Here is a 23,737-nt window from a genome sequence, read left to right on the forward strand (position 1 = left end):
ATAGTTTACTGAGAATGATGGTTTCCAGTTTCATCCATGTCCCTACAAAGGACATGAACTCATCATTTTTTATGGCTGCATAGTATTCCATGGTGTATATGTGCCACATTTTCTTAATCCAGTCTATCGTTGTTGGACATTTGGGTTGGTTCCAAGTCTTTGCTATTGTGAATAGTGCCGCAATAAACATATGTGTGCATGTGTCTTTATAGCAGCATGATTTATAGTCCTTTGGGTATATACCCAGTAATGGGATGGCTGGGTCAAATGGTATTTCTAGTTCTAGATCCCTGAGGAATCGCCACACTGACTTCCACAATGGTTGAACTAGTTTACAGTCCCACCAACAGTGTAAAAGTGTTCCTATTTCTCCACATCCTCTCCAGTACCTGTTGTTTCCTGACTTTTTAATGATGGCCACTCTAACTGGTGTGAGATGGTATCTCACTGTGGTTTTGATTTGCATTTCTCTGATGGCCAGTGATGATGAGCATTTTTTCATGTGTTTTTTGGCTGCATAAATGTCTTCTTTTGAGAAGTGTCTGTTCATGTCCTTTGCCCACTTTTTGATGGGGTTGTTTGTTGAAAAGTTTTAAAATTGTATATAGTTGGGGGTTACAAGTGCAGATTTCTTCCATGCATACATTGCACAGGGTGAAGTCTAGGCTTTTAGTGTGCCCATCACCAAAATAGCGAGCATTTTACCCAATAGGTAAGTTTTCAACCCTCACCCTCTCACCCCTTCCCACCTTTTGTCGTCTCCAATGTCTATTCCACTCTGTGTGTCCATGTGTATCCATTATTCAGCTCCCACTTCTAAGTGAGAATATGTGATGTTTGACTTTCTGTTTCTGAGTTATTTCACTTAGGATAATGGCCTCCAGTTCCATCGATGGATGTTTCATCCATATTGCTGCAAAAGACATGACTTCATTCTTTTTTATGGCTAAGTAGTATTCACACACACCACAGAATACTACTCAGTCATAAAAAAAGAATAAAGTTATATATATATATCTCTTTTGGATATATATGTGTGTGTGCATATATATATATACACACATATGTATATATATATACACATATGAATATATATACATATGTGTATATATATATATACATATGAATATATATATGAGATCTAAAAATGTGAGATCTAGATATAGATTTTCTTCGTTCAGTCCACCATTGATGGAGTTAGGTTGATTCTATATCTTTGCTGTTGTGAATAGTGCTGCAATAAACACATAAGTGCAGGTATCTTTTTTTTTTTTTTTTTGAGACGGAGTCTTGCACTGTCACCCAGGCTGAAGTGCAGTGGCACAATCTCGGCTCATGGCAACCTCTGCCTCCCAAGTTCTAGTGATTCTTCTGCCTCAGCCTCCCAAGTAGCTGGGATTATAGGCATCCACCACCACGACCGGCTAATTTTTTTTGTATTCTTAGTAGAGACAGGTTTCACCATGTTGGCCAGGCTGGTCTTGAACTCCTGACCTCAGGGATCCACCCACCTCAGCCTCCCAAAGTGCTGGAATTACAGGTGTGAGCCATTGTGCCCAGTCAGTATTTTTTTGATATAATAATATTTTTCCCTTCATGTAAATACCTAGTAGTGGGATTGTGGATTGAATAATAGTTCTATTTTTAGTTCTTTGATAAAGTTTCATACTGTTTTCCATGGTGGTTGCTCTAATTTACATTCCCATCAACAATGTATAAGCATTTCCTTTTCTCCACATCCTCACCCACATCTACTGTTTTTAGCAGTTTTAATAATAATAATAACCATACTGACTGGTGTAAGGTGGTATCTTATTGTGGTTTTAATTTGTATTTCTCTGATGATTAGTGAGGTGAGCATATTTTAATGTTTGTTGGCCACTTTATGTCTTTTTGTTTTTTTGAGACGGAGTCTTGCTCTGTTGCCCAGGCTGGAGTGCAGTGGCGCAATCTCAGCTCACCACAACCTCTGCCTCCCAGGTTCAAGTGATTCTCCTGCCTCAGCCTCTCTAGTAGTTGGGACTACAGGTGTGCACCACCACCACCAAAATTTTTGTATTTTTAGTAGAGACGGGGTTTCATTATGTTGGCCAGGCTGGTCTCAAACTCCTGACCTTGTGACCTGCCCACCTTGGCCTCCCAAAGTGCTGGGATTACAGGCGTGAGCCACTGAGCCTGGCCTCACTTTATGTCTTCTTTTGAGGAATGTCTATTCATGTCCTATGCCCACTTTTTCATGAGGTTATTTCCTTTTTCCTTGTTGAGTTGTTTGAGTTCCTTGTAGATTCTGGATATTAGCTCTTTGTTGGATGCGTAGTTTGCAAATACTTTTCCCATTCTGTAGGTTGTCTGTTTACTCTGTTGTTTCTTTTGCTGTGCAGAAGCTTTTCAGTTTAATTAAGTCCCATTTGTCTACCTTTGTTTTTATTGTGTTTGCTTTTCAGGACTTGGTCATAAATTCTTTATCTAGGCCAATGTTCAGAAGCATTTTTCCTAGGTTTTCTTATTTTTAAGAAAACGAGGGTTTTTATAGTATCAGGTCTTATGTTTAGGTTGTTCATCTATCTTGTGTTAATTTTCATATATGGTGAGAGATATGGATCCAGTTTCATTCTTCTGCATATGGCTATCCAATTTTGCTGGCACCATTTATCAAATAGAATGTCACTTCCCCAATGTACATTTTTGCTGACTTTGTCAAAGATCACTTGGTTGTAGGGATGTGGCTTTATTTCTGGGTTCTCTATTCTGTTCCATTGATATATGTGTTTATTTTTATAACAGTACCACACTGTTTTGGTTACTATAGCCCTTGTAGTATAACTGAAAGTCAGGTAATGTGATGCCTCCAGCTTTGTTCTTTGTGCTTAGGATTACTTTCATTATTTGGGCTCTTTTCTGGTTCCATGTGAATTTTAGGATCATTTTTTCTAATTCTGTGAAAAATGACATTGGTAATTTGATAGGAATTGCATTGATTCTGTAGATTGCTTTGGGTACTATGGTCATTTTAACAATATTGATTTTTTCTGTTCATGAGCACGGGATGGCTTGGCTGTCAAAATCTCACCTTGAATTCTAATTCTCATAATCCCCACATCAAGGGAGAGACCAGGTACGGGTGATTGAATCACGGGGGTGGTTTCCCCCATGCTGTTCTCATGATAGTGAGTGAGTTCTCATGAGATCTGATAGTTTTATAAGGAACTCTTCCCCCTTTGCTGGGCACTTCTCCTTCCTGCTGCCTTGTGAAGAAAGTGCCTTTCTTCCCCTTTGCCTTCCACCATGATTGTAAATTTCCTGAGGCCCCCCCAGCCAGGCTGAACTGTGAGTCAATTAAACCTCTTTCCTTTATAAAATTACCCAGACTTGGGCAGTTGCTTATAGCAGTGTGAAAACGAACTAATACAGGATGTTTTTCCATTTGTTTGTGTCATCTATGATTTCTTTCATCAGTGTTTTGTCATTCTCCTTATAGAGACCATTATTCTCCTTGGTTAAACATATTCTTAGGTATTTTATTTTTCTTATAGCTATTGTAAATGGGATTGCTTTCTTGATTTGGTCCTTGCCTAGGTCATGATTGTTGTATAGAAATGTGTCTGATTTCTGTACAGAAATTTTGTATCCTAAAACTTCACTAAATTCATTTATCAAATCTAAGAATTTTTTGGCTAGAGTCATTTAGGGTTTTCTAGATATAAGATTAATCATCAGCAAAAAGGGGTAATTTGACGACTTCTTTTCTGATTTTGATGCCTTTTATCTTTTTTTTTTCTTTTGCCTGACTGCACTGGTGAGGACTTCCACTGCTATGTTGAATAAGAATGATGAAAGTGGACATCCTTGTCTTGTTCCAGTTCTTATAGGGAATGCTTTCAACTTTTCCCCATTAAATATGATGTTGGTTGTGGGTTTGTTGTATGTGGCGTTTATTATGTTGGGGTAAATTCTTTCCAGGCCTAGGTTCTTTTCATCTTTCTTGAAGATTTTTATCACTAAGGCATGCTGAATTTTATTGAATGCTTTTTCTGCATCTATTGAGATAATTATATGGTTTTTGCCCTTAATTCTGTTTATTCGATGTATCACATTTATTGATTTTCATATGTTGAAACATCCTTACATCCCCGGGATACAACCCAACTGATTATAGTGTATTAACTTTTTGATGCAATGTAGGATTTGATTTACTAGTATTTTGTGGAAGATTTTTTCATTTACATTCATCAGGGATATTGATCTGTAGTTTTATTTTTGTGTTGTGCCATTGTCTGGTTTTAGTATCAGGTTGATACTGGCCTTGTAGAATGAGTTAGGGAGAATACCTTACTCCTTAAATTTTTTAAAAAATAATTTCAGGAGGATTGGTATTAGTTCTTCTTTGTATGTTTGGTACAATTTGGTCGTGAATCCATCTGGTCCTGGGCTTTTTTTGTTGGAAGATTTTTTACATTACTGCTTCAATTTTACTACTTATTATTGCTCCATTCAGGAGTCCTATTTCTTCCTGTTTCAATCTCAGGAGGCTGGTGTGTTTCCAGGAATTTGTCCATTTCCTCTAGGTTTTCTAGTTTGTGAGCATATAGCTGTTCATACAGCAATAATAATAGTCTCTGCTGAGGCTATTATTTCTTTTTCTTTTTGTATTTCTGTGGTATCAATTGTAATGTCTCCTTTTTCATTTCTGATTGTGTTTATTTGGATCTTCTCTCCTTTTTCTTGGTTATTCTAGCTAGTGGGTTATCAATTTTGTTTATCTTTTTGAAGAACCAACTTTTCATTTCATTGATCCTTTATATTATTTTGGTCTCTGTTTCATTTAGTCCTGCTCTGATCTTTGTTATGTCTTTTCTTCTGCTAACTTTGGCTTTATTTTGTTCTTGCTTTTCTATTTCCTTGAGGTGCAACATTGGGTTGTTATTTGTTATTTTTACTTTTTTTCAAAGTATTTTTTAATTTTAATTTTTGTGGATACATAGTAGGTGTATATATTTATGGGTTACGTGAGATGTTTTGATATAGGCATGTAATGCATAATAATATTATGTAAAATGGGGGTATCCATCCCTTCAAGTATTTATCCTTTGTGTTACAAACAATCCAGTTATGCTCTTTTAGTTATTTTAAAATGTACAATTAAATTATTATTGACTATAATCACCCTGCTATTCTACTTCTTGATGTAGGCATTTAATACTATAAATTTAACTCTTAGCACTGCTTTTGCTGTATCTCACAGGTTTTGGAATGTTTTATTTTCATTTTCATTTATTTTGAAAAATATCTTAATTTCTGTCTTAATTTTTTCATTGATACAGTGAGTCTTCTGGAGCATGAATTTTAATGTCCACATGTTTGTATGAGAAAGCTCTAAAGTACCTCTTGGTATTGATTTCTAGCTTTATTCCACTGTGATGCAGAAAGATACTTGATGGAATTTTGATTTTTAAAAACTTGTTCAGAATTGTTTTGTGGCCTAACGTGGTCTGTCTTGGAGAATGTTTCATGTGCTGATGAAAAGAATGTGTATTCTGTAGTTTTGGGGTAAAATGTTTAATAAATGTCTGTTAAGTTCATTTGGTCTGAAATCCAATTTATCCCAATGTTTTTTGTTAATTTTCTGGCTTGACAATCTGTCTAGTGCTGTGAGTTAGGTGTTAAAGTGGTCCCCTCTTATTTGTATTGCTTTCTTTCTTTAGGTCTAGTAATATTTATTTTATGAATTAAAGTCCTACAATGTTGAGTGCTATATATTTAGAATTATTATATTCTCCTGTTGAGGATCCCTTTATCATTACATAACGACCTCCTTTGTCTTTTTCTAAATTGTTTTTTATTTAAAGTCTGTTTTATCTGTTATCCATATAGCTACTCGTTGCTTTTGGTTTCTTCTTGTGTGGAATATTTTTCCACCCCTTTACTTTTAGTTTATATGTGTCTTTATGAGTAAAGTGAGTTTCTTGTAGGCAGCATATACTTGGATCATGACTTTTTGTCCATTCTGCCAATCAGTGTCTTTTAAGTGGAACATTTAATCTATTTATATTCAAGGTTAACATTGATATGTGAGGTTAACATTGCTCTGATCCTGTCATATTGTTAATTGTTTTTAGTTATTTTAAAAGTGTATTTCTCTCTTTTTCTCTGTGTTGTTGCCCTTGTGGTTGGATGAAATTCTATCATGTTGTCATTTGATTCCTTTCCTTTCCTCCTTCATGTGATTGTTTTATAAGAACAGTGCATTTTACAGTTCCATGTGTTTTGTGATGGTGAATATTTGTTTCCATACTTAAGATCCCTTTGGACATTTCCTGTAGAATGGGTCTAGTGGTGACAAATTCCCTCAAGGTTTGCTTGTCTAGGAAAGCCTATATGTCTCCTTCATTTATGAAGCTTATTCTGGCAGGATATAAAATTCTTGGCTGACAGTTGTTTATTTTATTTTATTTTTTCATTTCAGTACTTTGAAAATGCAATCTCATTCTCTTTTGGCCTGTGAGGTTTCTGCTGAAAAATCCATTATTAGCGTGATGGTGTTTCCTTTATAGGAAACTAGACATTTTTCTCTTGCTAATTTTAAAATTATTTCTTTCACTTTGACTTTAGACATTCTAAATATAATATGCCACGATGAAGTCTTTTGTGCAGTGTATTTACCTGGAGATCATTGGGCTTCCTGGATCTGGATGTCTAAATGTCTTGATAGACTTGGGAAGTTTTCATCACTTATTTTCTTAAATAGGTTTTCTAAACTTTTTGATGTCTCTTCCTCCTTGAGAATAGTGATAATTCGTAAGTTTGCTTGTTTTATATAGTACCAGACATCTTGAAGACTTTGTTCATTTTAAAATTCTTTTTTCCTTATTTTTGTCTCACTGGATTATTTCAAAAGACCCCACCTCAAGTTTTGAGATTCTGTGTTCTACTTGGTGTAATCTATTATTGAATCTTTTGAATGTATTTTGCATTTTCTTCAATAAATGTTTTAGTTCCAGAATTTCTGCCTTTTAAAAAGATATCTATCTGCTTGGTAAATTTCTCATTCATAGCCTGAGTTGACTTTCTAGTTTCTTTGTATTGGTTTTCAGATTATCTTGCATCTCATTGAGCTTCTTTAAAATCAATATTTTGAATTCTTTATCTGGCATTTTGGGGAATTCTTTTTGATTGAGATCTGTTGCTGGGCAATTCTTATTGTCCTTTGATGGTGTCGTATTTCCATGTTTTTCATGTTTCCTGTGTCTTTCTGTTGATATCTGCTCATCTAGTATAGCAGTTGCTTGTTTCATTTTTTTTTTTGAAATTGCTTTTGTGGGGGAGAATTTTTTCCTAGGAATGTATGTATGTTGATTGAGTAAAGTACTTTGACTTTGACTTTGGTTGCCTGTGGTACTGTGATCTTTGTGTGACTTCCTTGGCAATATACAGTATCAGTGGTATCTGTGATTTCTTTGGTGACTTAGGGTACAGTTATTAGTTGAGGTTGTGGTGAAGTTTTGCTGGGGACTTGGACACCAACTGAGCCAGTGTTCAGGCCCAAGTAGCAGCAGTGGAATGAATGTGCCTATTTTTAGGTACTGGCTCTGGTGTTAGTGGACTCTGGAGCACTGATTCTTGGGGCTCCAGGTGGCTTGCTTAGAAGCTAGTTGTAGTAGTGGGCTAGGTGTGTGGATGGGTTCTCAGGACCCTGGGAAGCTGGTGTCATGTGGGTGATGGCAGTAGCAGTGGTGGAGCAACCCACTAGGACCCAAGCAGTTCAAGTAGGTATTGCTAGAAGCTGCAATGGGTTGGATAAGCCAGTCCTCCACCCCACGATGCCTGTAGAAGGGTAGTGGGTCTTGTCCTAAGTGTGCTTAAGGGAGCTTTGTCTCCCCTGTCCCTTCCCTGGCTGGGTGGCAGCTGCAGCCACATCACCTCTGCTTGGTCTGAGGGTGGGACATAGCCTGGGATTAAACTCTAAAAATGGTGCTAGCTGTGGGCTTGTGACAAGAGAATATGAGGGCCCGCTAAGGCAAGCAGTGTGTGCAAGAAGCTATGGGGAGTGCAGCCCATTCAAGTCTGAGTTTCATAGCAGCCCATAGCAGAGTGGTAGATATTGTTTTAGGCATGCATAGGGGAACCTGGTTTTCCTGTCCCTCCTTGGCCAGGTGGTGGCTGCAGCCATGTTAGCCTAAGCCCAGCATTAACGTCTCAAAATAGTGTCTTGGGCTTGGGACCAGGGAGGATGGTATCCATCCCAGGCAAGCAGCATAGGCCAGAAGCTGTGGGGAGTGCGATCTACTCACATCTCAGTTTCATAGCAGCCCACTGCAGAGCAGTGAGTATTGTCCTGGATGTGCATAAAATAGCCTAGTTTCCCTGTCTGTCCTTGGCTGGGCAGCAGCTCATGTCAGCCTGAACTCAAACCAAGGGTGGGGAATAGCACAGTGTTAAATTCTCAAAATGGCATCTTAGGCTTACCAGAAGGAGGAGGGCCTCAAGGCAAGAAGCTGTGGGAGGTAATACACATTTTTGGAATGTCTCCAAATGTGAAGTTCTGAGTAGCCACTGGTAGGTGAATGAAGGAATAAGCCCTGCAGAAGTTCACAGGGTAGCTGGGGGAACCAGACATGAATGCAGACTCTGAGGGCAATATTAATAGAACTGAGTAAATAGCTATTAGGATGAATAGACAATTAGCTAGAATGCTTTTATCCACAATAACTTTGGATCAATGGGGATTTATTATCTGTAACCCCCAGCTTCTTCACTCTGAACGTGGACAAACACACCTGGATCATTGAGATCCTCAGTTAAACAGCATATAGCTGAGTATACAGTCACCAGAAATCCTAAGATCTTACTTGAATGGTCATTGTATTGGCTTAGTTCTTACAGTCTCAATGATTGGTGCCTCTTTAATAACTGAGAGTCTGGCTTGGGTGCCCCTTCTCTTTTTTTCCATGACACCCTTTGGCTGAAGAGAGTAGACACAGCAGTAAAGGGAAGGACAGGAGAAACAGTGTCCCTGGAGGGTCCTTAAGACTGGTCATTTCCTTATGCTTCTTTAAGAGTTGAATGTGTGATGAGAATTTCCCCTTTCTGAAGGTGCAGGCTGCTGGGAAAGAATGTGTATGTAGGGGTAGTGGTGGGGGAGATGTGTGGGGAGATAGGACAGGAGCACACTTCTTTCTGCTTTGTGCATGGAGGGAAAACCACACAGATCTCTATCCCATCGTGCTTTAAGCCTCCTTACCACTGGAAAGCACTATCTCTACTCAGGGCACCAGCCACTGTGACCTTGAATGTTTTCTATACAAAGTATACACATCAACAGACAGCTGGTGTCCACCATTGTTAACTACACTGGACCTGTCTGAGAACAATAATAAACCTTTATCATCCCATGCAGCATTTCCAAGCATATGGTCATTGATGCTTGCTCCAAACTTGTTCAATAAATTTTAGAATAAGTTCTTTTTTTCTTATGTTGGCTTAGAATTCAAATAATTTCCATTGCAGTATGATCTCAACCTCAGTGCCAGAAGCTTTCCTATGCAGCTTCCTTTTCTTTATATAGTGACTGTGATTTTCAATGTGTGGATTTGTTTGATTCCTGTGATCCCAATTATTCCTCAGCTTATGAAGATGTATCTAACCTGGTATCTGTAGAGTTAATGTTCAACTTCCTTTAAAATCTCTTAGCAACTAGTATGATAGATGAAGCCCAACAAAACACTTAGGTTCTTGCTTGAGGATGTCTATCTATCTAAAATGTTATTTAAATTTATAAAAATTATATACTTCACACACACACACATACACACACCCGCACACGAAATGCTTGTCCATTGAGTGAGTGGATTTAGCTGTTACTCAAAGGGGAGAAATATGTAACTTCAGGTCATTTTTCAGGCTAAGAATTAGACTTCCTGAGTTCTGGGTAGTACGAGGGTTTGTTTCAGATTCCTCGAATCAGAGCCCTGAGTCTGCACACCGGCCCCATGGCAGTTACATTACTGGAATCTTGATCTCCTTCCAAGAGAAGGAGATCATGCTCAAAAATTACATGAAAAGATTGAGTGAGCTGACCTGAAAAAAATTAGATGAAAGAGATAGTGTTTTTCATCTTTAGTATGTTGCTGTTTAACTATCAAGGATATCTAGATTTCTAGTCATCAAATGCTCAGTGACCTTCAGAAGTGTGCTTTCCTCCCACTAGTAGACAGTAATACTGTAGTTGCTGAAGTCAGAATACACAGGTATTTACTTGCCATGTAATCAGCATAATTGCAGAGGATTGTTCTGTGTATAACTTGGAAAGTATTTTTTAACCTCTGGAAGCTCTGTAATCTAATTACTGATTTTCTGTTTCACTTACCACTTCCCTCTACACATAAATCTGTGATGATGTTTTTAAAAAATAAGATCCACTAAAATTCTAGATGATTTGCAGGCATCCCAATTTCAGTTAACCTTTTCTTTCACAGACTAGTTTAGGTTATTACCCCAGTAGCTAAACATAGTGTATTTATCTTTAGTTTAACAAAAATTCTAACAAAACCACTTATTAATGATTAGTTGGGTTCTCCATTGCTTACCAAGCTATAATGCTGTTGAAAGACAACTTTTAACTCCTGCATAGGTGTCACACTTCAAGTTCTTGAAAACCTCTATAGGCATTTTCTTCCTTTTTTCCTTTCTTATTTAATTAAATTATTCGAATAGTGTGTCAGGTTTAGCTGCTGGAGGTTTTATGGGAAATGTCACTTGCAGGCTGTAATGTGCTAAAGGTTAAAGCTTAGTCATTCTTTTCAGAATTAGCGAATTCAGCATTCCTTTCTTTGGACCTCCCCTGGGCACCAGCCTACTTTCTTTGAAAGGAAATCATCAAGGTTTCACTTGGCTTTTTCATACCTCCCACTCTCCTCCATCCAAACTCCAAGGACTCCAAGTCATGACCACTTAGAGGGCCTTTTGCTGGCAGTGATGTGGACCTGTGGCTGGAGGAACCTCTCATTCAAAGAAACAGGCAGACTTTACTACTGCTGATGATCAATATACCATGAATGCATGGACAAAGGAAGAGAGGTAGTCATGCCCAAGAAGAGAGAAATGAGAAAGCCAGGAGCAGCATCAAGGCGATGGGAAAGGCAAACCTCTTATCAAGGATGGAGGAGCCCAGGCACATTTCAGAGCTGCTGCAGAGGGGCAGTAGCACCAGCCACAGTTTCACGCTAGGCCTGGGGTATCTGCAAGTATCTTGGCCTGGTTTATTGGATCTGTCTTCCTTCTTTGGGCAAATACAATCTAGTCCCAATGAAGAAAAGCTTGCTGCACGTTTTCTCCTCAAGCTTTGGAATGCTACCAAAACTGGAAAAGTAAATTCCATAAATCTCTGCTCATCCAGATCTTTCTTGTTCTGGAAAAAAAAAAAAAAAAAAAAAACCCTCAGCATGAGTTCCACAACTCCTGCAGCCCACACTGCATTCTCCCTGTGAGCCTTATAGATTCGGGTCTGAACCATAAAATTCAGTAGTTCATTATCCTCTGACATGAACCATTCAAGAGGGAGTGTGGAACTGAGAATTCCCGGGGCACAGGATAGGGGGTGGAGGGGCTGACAGCCGTGTCCAGGGCAGCTCTGCTCCTGAGCACCATTACGGTTGTGCTGTCTCGGTATACTCATCTGCATCATTAGAAACACAGGCTCAGTGTCTGTAAGTTGACTTGCTGCTGTAAGACTTCAGATCCTTACATTGCTTTCTCACTGGGCTTATTTCAGGTCCCAGGAGCGGAAACTGTGTTTTATATTATTTCCTCTTCCTCTTCACACGGCATCAGTAGTCTGCCTGTTCATTTATTTAACAAGTATTTATTGAACCTTTGCTGTCCACAAGCACTATGCTGGTGGAAGGTGGACATGCTGCTGGTCCTTTGACAGGTCAGTGGTTCTCACACTTCAGCCAGTATCAGAATCTCCTGGAGGCTTCTGTTAAAAACAGATTGCTGGGCTGCACTCCAAGAGTGTCTGATGGTCCCCAAATTGTTTTTTTTTTTTTTTTTTTTTTTTTTTTTTTTATGGAGTCTCGCTCTGTTGCCCAGGCTGGAGTGCAGTGGCGCAGTCTCGGCTCACTGCAACCTCCTTTTCCTGGGTTCAAGCGATTCTCCTGCCTCAGACTCCCGAGTAGCTGGGATTACTGGTGCCTGCCACCATGCCTGGCTAATTTTTTGTATTTTTAGTAGAGAAGGGGTTTCACCACATTGGCCAGGCCTCATGATCCTCCCGCCTCAGCCTCCCAAAGTGCTGGGATTACAGGTGTGAGCCACTGCACCTGGCCCAAATCTGTATTTTTAGCGAGTGGCCAGGTGATGCTGAGGCTGCTGGTGTTGGGGTGTGAGGACCACATTTTGAGAAGCACTGGTTTATTCACACAGCAGTTGGTGATGGCACTATTTTACCCAACAGCTCTTAACAGCTGGCATCTAAACTCCTCCTGAGGAAGAATCTTCCTTTGTCTGAAAAAATTCCTTTAAAAACTTGCTTGGATTGGCAACACCTTTGGATGCCAGCCAGCAGCAAGATATCAGGAAAGGAAACATGCTCTTCAGTATACATTGGGGAATTGGTGGGTTTCACACCTGAAGAACAGGGGAGATGAATGAAGAGGGTGAGAAGAAAGGAAAGAGAAAAAGGGCCAGGCAGGTGAGGGGCCAACCATCCATGTGAAGGCTTGTTTTACGGGGCGTCCTTGTGTGCTATAAAACCTGTCTTTGTTTATTGTCTTTTTTTTGAGACAGAGTCTTCCTCTGTTGCCCAGGCTGGAGTGCAGTGGCGTGATCTTGGCTCACTGCAACCTCCGCCTCTCAGGTTCAAGCAATTCTCCAGCCTCAGCCTCCCGAGTAGCTGGGATTACAGGCACCCGCCACCACACCTGGCTAACTTTTGTATATTTAGTAGAGATGGGGTTTTGCCATGTTGGCCAGGCTGATCTTGAACTCCTGACCTCAAGTGATCTGCCCGCCTCGGCCTCCCAAAGTGCTGGGATTACAGGCGTGAGCAACCACGCATTGCCTGTCTTTGTTTATTCTCTATTCCCTACTTGCCCTCCCCCAAACCTTCAACCCAAAGAAGCAGGAACCAAAGGGCGTAGAGGCCACAAAAAGATAAAGCTCTCTAGAAAACACAAGAACCCCAAGGAGCATCTTGAGGTTCCACAGGCTACGGAACTGGAATTCGTGGTGGGGCAGAAGCCCATGTGGCCTGGCTCTCTAAGGGGCCATAGCCCCTTGATGGCTTCTGAGTAAGCCGTGGCTGAAAGCTAAGTTCTCAGTGAGGTCTTGAAGGCCTGAACAAATATTTATTTTATTTTATTATGATTTTTTGAGATGGGGTCTCTCTATGTTGCTCAGGGTGGTCCTGAACTCCTGGGCTCAAGCTCTCCTCCCACCTCAGCCTCCCAAGTAGCTGGGACCACTGATGTGAGCCGTTGCACCTGAAATTTTATTTAAAGTGTTTTTATTTTAAACTTTAAGCCTTAAAAGAAAGAATGAAGCTGAAAATTCCATGAACATGATCATAATCAAAATTATACCTTAGTGTGCTAGTGCTATGAACTTTCTCAAATGTATAGTTTTCTTTGGTCTTTACCACAGTCTTGTCAGAAGAAAACACTAGTATTAGTCATATATTCCTATTGGGAAACTGAGGCATAAAAGATGAACAATAAAGCCATGGTTTCGAGCCCAGGTCTCCTGACAGCCAGTCCAGGGGGCTTTCCTAAGGAGATGCTGGGAAAAGCCTTTGTTCTCAGAGCTCTATTTTCCTCTCAAATGAGGTAGCTGCAGAGTTCAATTTGAATTCTGAGCAAATTAATATTTGGAATGGTATCTCAGCATATCCCAGGGAGGAGGTTAAATCATTTTGTCCCTAACTTAGCATCTGACTCTCAAACCCAGAGCCTTAGCTTTTTCCTTAAAACCCTGCCTGTCATTTGCCTGCAGGAGGGAAACAGGGAGGGCTGTGATCAAACCTAACTCTCTTTACATTTACAGCCGCGTGTTACACTCTGATATCAATCTTGTAGCTGGAAAGGTCTATATAAGAAATAGCCACGGCCAAATTCTGTTTTTTTGGCAACCCTTATTCCATCTGTCTTGATAGCTGACAGGCAAATCAGTTTTATTCTAAATCAAAATGATGGGTGTCCTAGCAGTTCCTGGCCAGGCCAAGGAGAACTGAGGATGGGAGGATGCAGAGGTCCCTCCCCCCACTTAACTCTCCGCTTCAGTTGTCCTCTTTAGCCAGGTGAGATGAGTTTTAAATTAGACTCTCTAACAGGGAGGAAGAGGACAAAACTCCACAAAACCCAGGCATGAGCAGAGTTTGTGATTCAAAAGAGGGGAGCCTTCACACTGGGGAGCAGGGTGCTGAGAGTGAGGCCTTCTCTCTCCCCATGTCTCCAAACCCCACACACCTAGTCTTGACGGCCAAAGATCCTCACCAGAAGAAGGTGCTAGCATTTATTATGCCTTAATGTATCTGTCTCAGTTCCTTCTCACAATTACCTGTAAAGCACATATGCCTCTTTCACAGAAGACAGATCCTAGGTCTCAGGAACCTGAAGTAACCTGCCCTCGTTAATAGGTGGCAGGGTTGATATTTGAACTGTGTTACTACAAAGCCCATATTCTTCTCCACTCTTCCATCCCCTGGTTCCCCAAAGCCCGCCTGTGAGAAAAGAACAATGAGTGACTGTTTTCTTAAATACAAAATCACATCTTTTTAAATTTGGAGATTATGGTCTTAGTTTTTTGATGTGAAAATGTCTATTCTTTGCCCCAAATCATGGTGATGGTAGATAGTAATTCCCTTCTCTCCTCTTCCTTTTTTTGCTTCATATTTTTACTTGACCAGTGGGGAAAGGAAGCTGACAGTCCTATTTTGGTTCCATGTTTCTATTAATTTTTTTTTCTTGGTTCATAAAAGTCTGGGACCCCTGCTTTACACAGAGTAACTCATCATAGCAAAAGAATAGCATAGCGGCTGGAACGCACGGCCGCAGCCGTGTCCTAGGTAACATGCTGATCATTTGATTTAGGATTTACTAACTGACACTGTACAATTGGTTCAAGTTTGGTGATAAGCTTTAAGTATGACTACTAGGGACTTCTTAGTCAAAGGTCATCTCTTCTCTAACCTGAAGCTTCTTCTTCCTTTAAGATTCCCACTTTCCTTCCTGGTTGTGCCCGTATATCTGGGTTCTAGTTTCTTAACTCAAAAGAATATGTTAATCAGCTAATATTCTTCTGAACCCTTTTTTATTCTGTTCTATACACAGTTATTTTTCTAGGTTGAAACTTGAACATATTTTTTCTATACTAAATGTTTTCATGATTTTTACAAATGGTACGAGATTGCTACAGGCTGTATTAAATATTACAATGCCCTTAAACTTGAACAAAGCCAGTCTGGGACAGACAGTAAGTCCACAGCCTGACAGGCAGCTCCCCCTTGCTGACTGTACATTCTGTTGTGTTAATCAGCCGTGGGACACAGCCACTGCTGACGCCGCTCCTCTTTTGAACACCGTCACCTGTGGACTCAGGGCAGCTGCAGACCCTCCAGTCCCGGGAGCCACATCTTCAGACACAGCTCTGTGTCTGCGCCATCCCGGTTTCAGGGCCTCCGGAGCGTCTCTCAGCTCTAAGTCCTGCAATTTCCTTTATGGATGCAGTAAATCATTCCACACACCATGGAGCAGAGGAACAGTCTGAATTATTAGACCTACCTCCTTGGCTCCTTTAGAGGGGGATTCTCATACTGAATGATTTTCCCTCTTCACTTATTATTGTTTAGACTGAAAAAATTTTTTTTTGAGATGGAGTCGCCCTCTGTCGCCCAGGCTGGAGTGCAGTGGCGCAATCTCGGCTCACTGAAATCTCCGCCTCCTGGGTTCAAGTGATTCTTCTGCCTCAGCCTCCCAGAGTAGCTGGGACTACAGGGGCACGCCACCACACTCAGCTAATTATTTTTGGATTTTTTAGTAGAGATGAGGTTTCACCATGTTGGCCAGGCTGGTCTCGAACTCTTGACCTCAGGTGATCCTCTCGCCTTGGTCTCCCAAAGTGCTGGGATTACAGGTGTGAGCCATGTGAAATGTTTAAATAAAACACCCATAGAGTGTTCCTTAGAAGCTGACCAGGGGGATTCTGGTCGTGTTGGGACACTAGTGTTGGTTTCCCAGAGGTGGCAAGTCTCTGTCACTTTCTTTATCTCTCCTGTTTACTCTGCCCTCCTGTTTCTCACTCCGTGTTCTCCGCCTTCCTTTGCTCAGTGAAAAACAATTAGTTCACTTCATTCATTCAGCCACTCACCCATTGGCTCATTTGTTCACTCCTTCATTCTGAGTGCTGCATTTAAGTGCCATGGATGCTGCACTGAAGAAGACAAGGTGTTGCCCTCACAGAGAGTTTGGTCTGGGGGATGAGACAATGGGTAAATGGGCATTTACAATGTAGCATGGTGAGCGCTACCCTGGGGAGGAGCACCAAGGGGCCCTGTCTAGCCTTGGCCAGGTCAGGCAGGGCTTCCAGGAGGCCTGCACTAAACTGAAGTCTGAATCCTCAGCACTGGGGAGGGAGCCAGGCAGCTAGGCAAATGCTAGTGTCTTTGGCTGTCTGGAATCTTTGCTTATGGGCTGTTTGTTTTCTGTTTGGTGACTTTAAACTGGTTCTCTGACCATGGTAGGAAACTTGGTGGCAGATGTGACAGGTAGAGGAAATAGTGGCATGCAGAAGATGAGAGCGCATCCCTTAAAGGGGCAGAGGTGCCTGATTTCGATGCAGTTAAATAAGCAAAAGTGCAAATGGCGATTTGAGTGTGTACGTGTGTTTTGTGTTGTGTGCTCTTGTGTGTGTGTGTGTGTGTGTGTACTATTCATTTCTTGTTTCTCATAACTAATCCAGTTTTCACATTCTTGTGAATTAAAAGCATCACTGAACTGAGACTAGATTTTCCCCAAAACCAAAATAAGGTGCTGAATTAAGAGTTTAAAAATTTAGGAATCTTTGGTTTCAAAATCAAGATCAACACTATCTCTTGCCCTTTTATTTTTCTTTTTCTCTTGAGAGGAGCATTATTTTGATATATTTTTGCCATTCAAGTATTCATAAAAGATTTCTGGAAATCACTTTTTACCTTAATGAGTTGAAACATCATTTCTGATCAAACTTGCTTTGCTTTGTAGTCTCCTTTTCACTCCTTGAATCCGTTTTCATACTTAGGAATATATGGATGCAGAGAACAGAGAAAAACATCTTAGCAAGAAGTGGACCATGCTCCATGAGTTACATCATGTACGTGTTCCTTCTTTCCATGATGCAGATTTGTTAAAATTCAAGTGAGGCAATTTTAACGCAGGATGGTATTGGGTACGTTTTCCTGGCTGCTGCGTCAGAGAGAGGCCATACATGGCTACTCTGATTGTTAGTACAGGTGCAATTATTCTTAGTCAAAGGTCTTGGTTTTCCTTAATCTCTAAAAGGGAGAAGAGAATGGGAATCTGTCCTCCAGCTAGATTATAAAAAGCAATGAAAACAGTTGTTAGAAATTGGTGATTAAAAATCTAAACAATAGGATGACTATAAGTAGCAACAATTGACTGTGTATATTCAAATAGCTAGAAGAGAGGACTTTGGATATTCCCAACACAAATTACCCTGTTTTATTATCCATTGTATACACGTATTGAAATATCACAAAGTACCCCATGAATATGTACAATTATATGTCAGTTAAAAATAATAATAAAAGAAAAAAGCCCAAGCCAACCAATCAGGTGACAGTCCAAACTCTAACAAAACTTCCCTGGTAATCGGAAAAAAACTGATTTTGATTTCTAGCACATAAAATCTGTGCATTTCCCTTATGTAAATAATGCCTCAATAAAAATAAATTATTAAAATATATACACAAAAAAGCTTAAAAAACCCACTCCTCTTTCTGGCATCTAGAAGAGTTTAATTGAAATGCATCCTGAAATTGTAAGGGAAATTGTTTAAATAAATGAATTAGCTGCCTAACTAAAGCCTACCCCAATCCAATGATCTTTTATCATATTACTCTTTTATTTTCCTGATAATATCTATCATTATCAAATTATCTTATTTGTTTCCTTATATATTACCTTTCTCCCCTAGAATGTTAGCTTCTTGAGGTCAGAGACTTTGTCTTGGTAACTGCTAAATCTTCCTCTTCTAGCATGGATCTTGGCACATGGCAGGGCCTTCATAAGCATATATTGAATAAGTGAATGAATATTTCCATCAGCAACAACTTCCTTGGGTACTTTTTTTTTTTTTTTTTTTTTTTTACTATTATACAATCAAGATTGCTTAAGTAACTTGGGTTCAGGGGCTGAAAAAAAATGGAACTGTCATAGGCTTAAGGATCAGGAGCCCAGAGCCCAGTGACATTTGTGTATAAACTTTGGTTAGATGTTCGATTGCACTTACTGTCAATTTGTCACGTGAAAATGCAACGTTAGTTTTTATGACATACTAATAACTCCTGAGGGTTGTAATTAAATAGAAGCAATTTTTGTGAGGTACCAATATTGGGTCTGGAAATAACAGATTAATGAATAAAGAAAACAGAAGATAGTAAATAGGGACTTTGACACAACATAGGCTACTACATTTATGGAAATGGAAGTAAATGATATTTGAGGGATTAAAAAAATCATTCACAAGTACTTTTTTATCCACACAAGTGCATTTGGCTTACTGAAACCCTGATTACTATATAGAATAATACTTTAACTCAATCATAAGGGAAGGGCAAGTTTTTTCATCATACATATTTAGTGGAACTGAAAGCTATTTTAGCAATGTGCTCTTAAGTAATATTAGGTCATTTTCTTTGGAAAAACTCAAAGCACTTTTCAGTAGAATTTCAGAATTACTCTTCACATTCCAAGGAGGAGATGGTGACATTGAATCATTAAAAAAATGAGAAACCAGGCCCCAGGGAAGCCTGTCTCAAAATCAGGATGGCGTTCCGAGGATCAGCTAGAATACAACGTGGGCCTTATAATTCCCAGCTGTCTCCCCTGGATTTTCTGTTATTTGATCCAGTTGCTTTCCAAGTGGCAAAGAACCTATTTGATCAACATACCTTTTTTATTCATCAATGTAAACTCTAAATTTTGCTTCACATGGGCTGAATGAAATCAAATAAGAAACACTTGAGAAGCCTAAAATAATTTTATAATTAAGAAGTGGATCTTCCCATCTCTGAGGAAAATGACTGTGATGAACACCTAACAGTATGGCAGTCAGAGAATGGGATGGAATGAATGGAGGCACTGAAGTGACAGAGATGACACAAAGCGGTCAAGACCTGAGAACGCGCTGTTCAAGTGGCAGCCACAGCTTGTTCACCCTCAGCCTGGGCTCCCTGGGGCAACACAGACCCAAGGTGAGCTGAAATTGTACCTGCAGTTCTTCTTGAGCAAGAAAGGGTTTTCCCGGTGGAATTCCACAACTGAGTTGGAAAATAAAGATTAAGATACAAGCATGTGCCGAGGGACAGAGAACATGACTTCTGTGAGGTGGAGAGAAGAGAGCTATGCTGCACAAAGTGGAAAGGAAACTCTGCCACCATTAAATAAATGTAGCCAGAACAGACTCAAAGAGGGCTCTGAAGGGTGAAGTCCACTGAAGTTATGTACAATTCATTATGCAAGGCAGACTCGAATAATAGCTGACTTAGTTTGATTTATACAGGTGAATCAATAATTTGCCTGAGAGATCCAATTTTGGGTTTAAATGATCTGAATGGTCTTGCCCTAAAATCAAGCTCTGTCCAGGAGCCCTAGTGATTGAGGCAGTGGAACATCTCTAGGCTAAACTGGTTGGGTCAGCTCTATCCACGCCTTTGTAAGCTGTTTTAACCATTTCACAAGAGTGAGGCATGATGTGAGGTTAAGGGAGCTTTCCTGTGATGGGATGCTGGGGAGCGCGACGGCTCACCCACAAGTTAAGGGTCTGGTTGAGCATTTGTGGTTCAAGTCCATGTATTTGCAAGGTACGGTTTGCCTTGTGTCAATGAACCTTTAAATGTCACCTGAGATCAGTTAAAAGTAAAATATTAAATATGTAGCAGCTGTGAGTGTATTGTAATTTATGTGCAAGTGCTTTGAAAACTTAAATGCTGTAGTGTTTAACCTTTTTCTTTGGTAACAGACCCTTCTGAGAATCTGATGAAAATATGGACCCCCTTCCCAAAAGAAGTACATACCAATATGCTTATACCTTTATGATTCTCTACACAAATTCAAGAAGTTCACAGATATTCTGATGTCACAGCTTCCCTGATACAGAGATTTATAAGTAAAAAATGTTATTGAGTATTCTTTTTACATATTAAGTGAATGGTGGTATGTAGAGTTGTATATTTAACACGATCTCAATGATATTATATATATATAGAAAAGGATATACGCACATGCAACAGACTGGAAGGATATGCACTAAAATGTAAACAGTGCTTATATTTGGGTGATGAGATTGTGGGTGATCTTAATTTTCTTCTCTAAGTCTTGTTTGAAAATTTTTCCACTATTTTATTGTTAACAAGAGTCGCTGTGCCTTGTGACAGGTTATAGAAATACTGGGCAGAGCTTTCAAAAGCAAATCTAGGCTGGGCGTGGTGGCTCATGCCTGTAATCTCAGCACTTTGGGAGGCCGAGGCGGACAGATCATGAGGTCAGGAGTTCGAGACCAGCCTGGCCAACATGGTGAAACTCCATCTCTACTTAAAATACAAAAATTAGCTGGGCATGGTGGTGTGCGCCTGTAATCCCAGCTACTCAGGAGGCTGAGGCAGGAGAATCGCTTGAACCCGGGAGGCAGAGGTTGCAGTGAGCCAGGATGGTGCCACTGCACTCCAGCCTGGGTGACAGACAGCAAATCTAAAAAGACCCTGTAGTGGACCCTCTTTTGGGTGGCGGCTCTATTCACAGTAAAGTAGTCTCTCGTATTCTCTGTTTCACTTATTGCAGTTTAAGTTACCCTCAGTTAACCTTGGTCCAAAAATATTAAGTTATTTGGCCTGGGGGTGGGTGGTGGTGAGTTGGGGGAGGGGGAAGCACATTCACTTACTTTTATTACAGTATTTTGTTATAAGTGTTCTATTTTATTATGAGTTAATGTTAATCTCTTATAGTGCCTAATTTATTAATAAAAATTAAACTTTTTTCATAGGCACCTATGTATAGAAAAACACATAGCAAATATAGGGTTTGGTACTATTCTTGGGTCCAGGCATCGACTGGGGGTTTTGGAACACATCTTCCTTATCCACGAGGACTACTGTATTTACCAGTCTCTGAGATCTAGTGATTTATACCATGGGAACACTCCTCCTGGCCTTCTGATTAGTTCAAGGATGGGGGGCCCTGACTAGCTAAGCCAATCATTGTCTTTCCCCAAGATTTTTCTGAACCATAACTAGCAAGAAGCCAGCTCCTCTGTGGTGACAGAAGCTCTTAGAGTGAGGTTTGGAAGCTTTTTATTTTTTGGTGAGGGAAAGGGGGCACATTTTCTGCTGGCCTGGAAAAGAGAAAAAGAGTGGAGGGTGGGAGAGAGAGAGAGAAACACCAGATAGCATTTCAGTCCCTGGTTCCAGTTGCCCTTGAGCCCAATTGCACCCTTGTCCTGCTTGCATTTTGCTTTTTCAATTCTTTTTCTGATTTTATAGATACCCTTCTGCTCTTCCAATAGATTTTCTTTTTGTCTGAACTTGTTAGAGTTGGATTATTTCTGGCACCCGAAACCAACAAGTACATACAATTAACAAAAGTATAAGTAGTCATATAATATAACTTGGATTATATTCATAACCCCAATTATGGAGTACAGAAAATCACCAATATTACTTGACACAAAAAGTGATTGGCTTTGTGTGCCCGGCCCTGTGCAGGACAGAGGGAGGGAGAAAAAAAAACACACAAAAAACAGACAAATTGAAAATTTTGGTTCAGATCCTGAAATCATCTTGTTTGTTAAGGAGGCAAAACTTGTCTTCTTGGCTCTATGCAGAAACAGACAATAGGGGATTGTTTAAACCCTAGGTTATGACCATTTAAATTACAAGTCTATTCTCTCATTTATGAATGTGATGCTTCAGATAACACATTTACATGGGTATAAGAGAGAACTATCTTTTCTAACTTAATGAGCTAGAAAAGAATCCCTGCATTAACTTGGCAAACTGAAGATATCTGAGCTCTGCTAAAGAGAAAATCTCAGCCAATCTGTAGAGATTCTCTACAAGAATAATTACTGTCACATGGGTTGGTGCTCGTCACAGCCAATTCTATTTCAACAAATGTTTAACTATAATGAAATTAGCAAGAGATACTGGGACAATATTCTAGAAACATTTGACCTAGTGGAATTTCATAATGACTTTCTTAATTAAAATATAACCCACCTAAGCAAAAAGCTCCAACTTCAAATCTGGTCCTACTTGTATCCACTATGAAAGTGTGGAAAATTATATCTGCCTTTGGCAAATGTATGTTTCTACTGGGCTTAGAAATGGCCTGCCCAGGATAGTGTGCTAAGCTGGTGATGATGAAATCATTTCCACCTTTGGAGGCTGGTTATGGTGGCACAATCAGAAGGAAAGAGTTTTGAGGTTTACATCTAGAGTGACTATAAGATAATGAGATTAAATTTTTTTTAGTCTCATTTAGACTAAATTTAGATGATTAAATTTTTTTCTTTAAGCAATGTACTATAACCTACATATTCTAATTCAAGTAAAAGCTATGTTCACGTTTCTTGAAGGTTGAGAGATATTGTTATTACAGCATTTTAGATTAAGACTTTGAGTAATTTGATCTTACATGACTAATATCTTTAGATGATTCTAGATTTTTGGATTTGATGCTATAGCCACGAAATAAGTATTTGGGGTAGGGCTTTCAAAATAGAATCTCAGTGTTTATTGTAGGTTTTTATCTGAATTACCAAATTACTTTTCAGAAATGTACCAATTTTACTCCCATCAGCAGAGCAAGAGTGAGTACTTCACGATCCTCTCTCCTCATCTCAGGCATTCACATACCTAAATATGTTTGCCCCAAAGCATCTCCAGTGATGCCACATTGCTTCTGTTCAAACTTCTTTGATTACTAATGAGGATGAACACTTTTCCTGTTTCTTAGCTTTTGAAATAGCTCAGGTCCGAGAATGAGGATGTCATTTGCACATTTTATTCTTTTTATTGATTTATGTAAGTCCCTTAAGATTGGCAGTTTCAATCTTTTATCTGCCATGTCTGCTACAAATGTTTCCCCTCATTTGTTTGCTTTTTAACTGAGTTCTTTTTTATCTGAAACTCAGACATTCTAGTATTTTTTTCTTTGTGATTTCTTTCATTTTGCATATGTTTAAAGTTCATCTCCACCCCCAAAATCAAATTCATTTGATTTACTTTGACAGCATAAATAAATCCTGTCAATTCACTGGAGCACAAAGATATATTTGAAGTAATAAACTCATTTTAATTTTGAATTGTATTTTTCATTTATGCTATTTTAAAAAGAAAGAAAGGAGAAGCCAAGAAGAGAGGGCAGATAGAAAAGGCAAACATTGGCTCCCAGGATCTAAGAGTGTTTGGGGGATCCAAGGCTCTATGTAGAGGCAGAAGCCACCAGTGACTTACCTCTGCCCTGGCAGTTAC

The 23,737-nt window shown here is 39.6% G+C and overlaps 1 protein-coding gene across 9 annotated transcripts in view; it reads right to left on the reverse strand.

The window, feature by feature from the left end:
• The window catches only part of LOC116463124 (uronyl 2-sulfotransferase), a 442,893-nt gene that overhangs the window by 76,942 nt on the left and 342,214 nt on the right, over nucleotides 1–23,737 (reverse strand). For 3 of the 9 annotated variants that reach the window (XR_004246582.2, XR_004246581.2, XR_004246579.2), the window contains exons 9-11: nucleotides 17,183–18,269; nucleotides 14,551–14,713; nucleotides 10,584–11,404 (exon numbers count right to left, since the gene is read on the reverse strand). The exons of 1 other annotated variant lie outside the window; for it this stretch is intronic. Coding sequence is in view for 1 of the 8 variants with exons in the window: in XM_032146089.2 (XP_032001980.1) it covers nucleotides 18,188–18,269 (82 nt within the window). In the remaining 7 variants the exon portion in view is untranslated. Of the gene's footprint in view, nucleotides 1–9,802; nucleotides 11,405–14,550; nucleotides 14,714–15,908; nucleotides 18,270–23,737 lie in introns of those variants that run through there. 5 more of the 9 variants (XR_004246584.2, XR_004246580.2, XR_004246578.2 and 2 more) reach the window with 5 other exon arrangements.

The sequence above is a fragment of the Hylobates moloch genome, unplaced genomic scaffold (assembly GCF_009828535.3).
Source record: "Hylobates moloch isolate HMO894 unplaced genomic scaffold, HMol_V3 SCAFFOLD_26, whole genome shotgun sequence".
NCBI classification, from domain to species: domain Eukaryota; kingdom Metazoa; phylum Chordata; class Mammalia; order Primates; family Hylobatidae; genus Hylobates; species Hylobates moloch.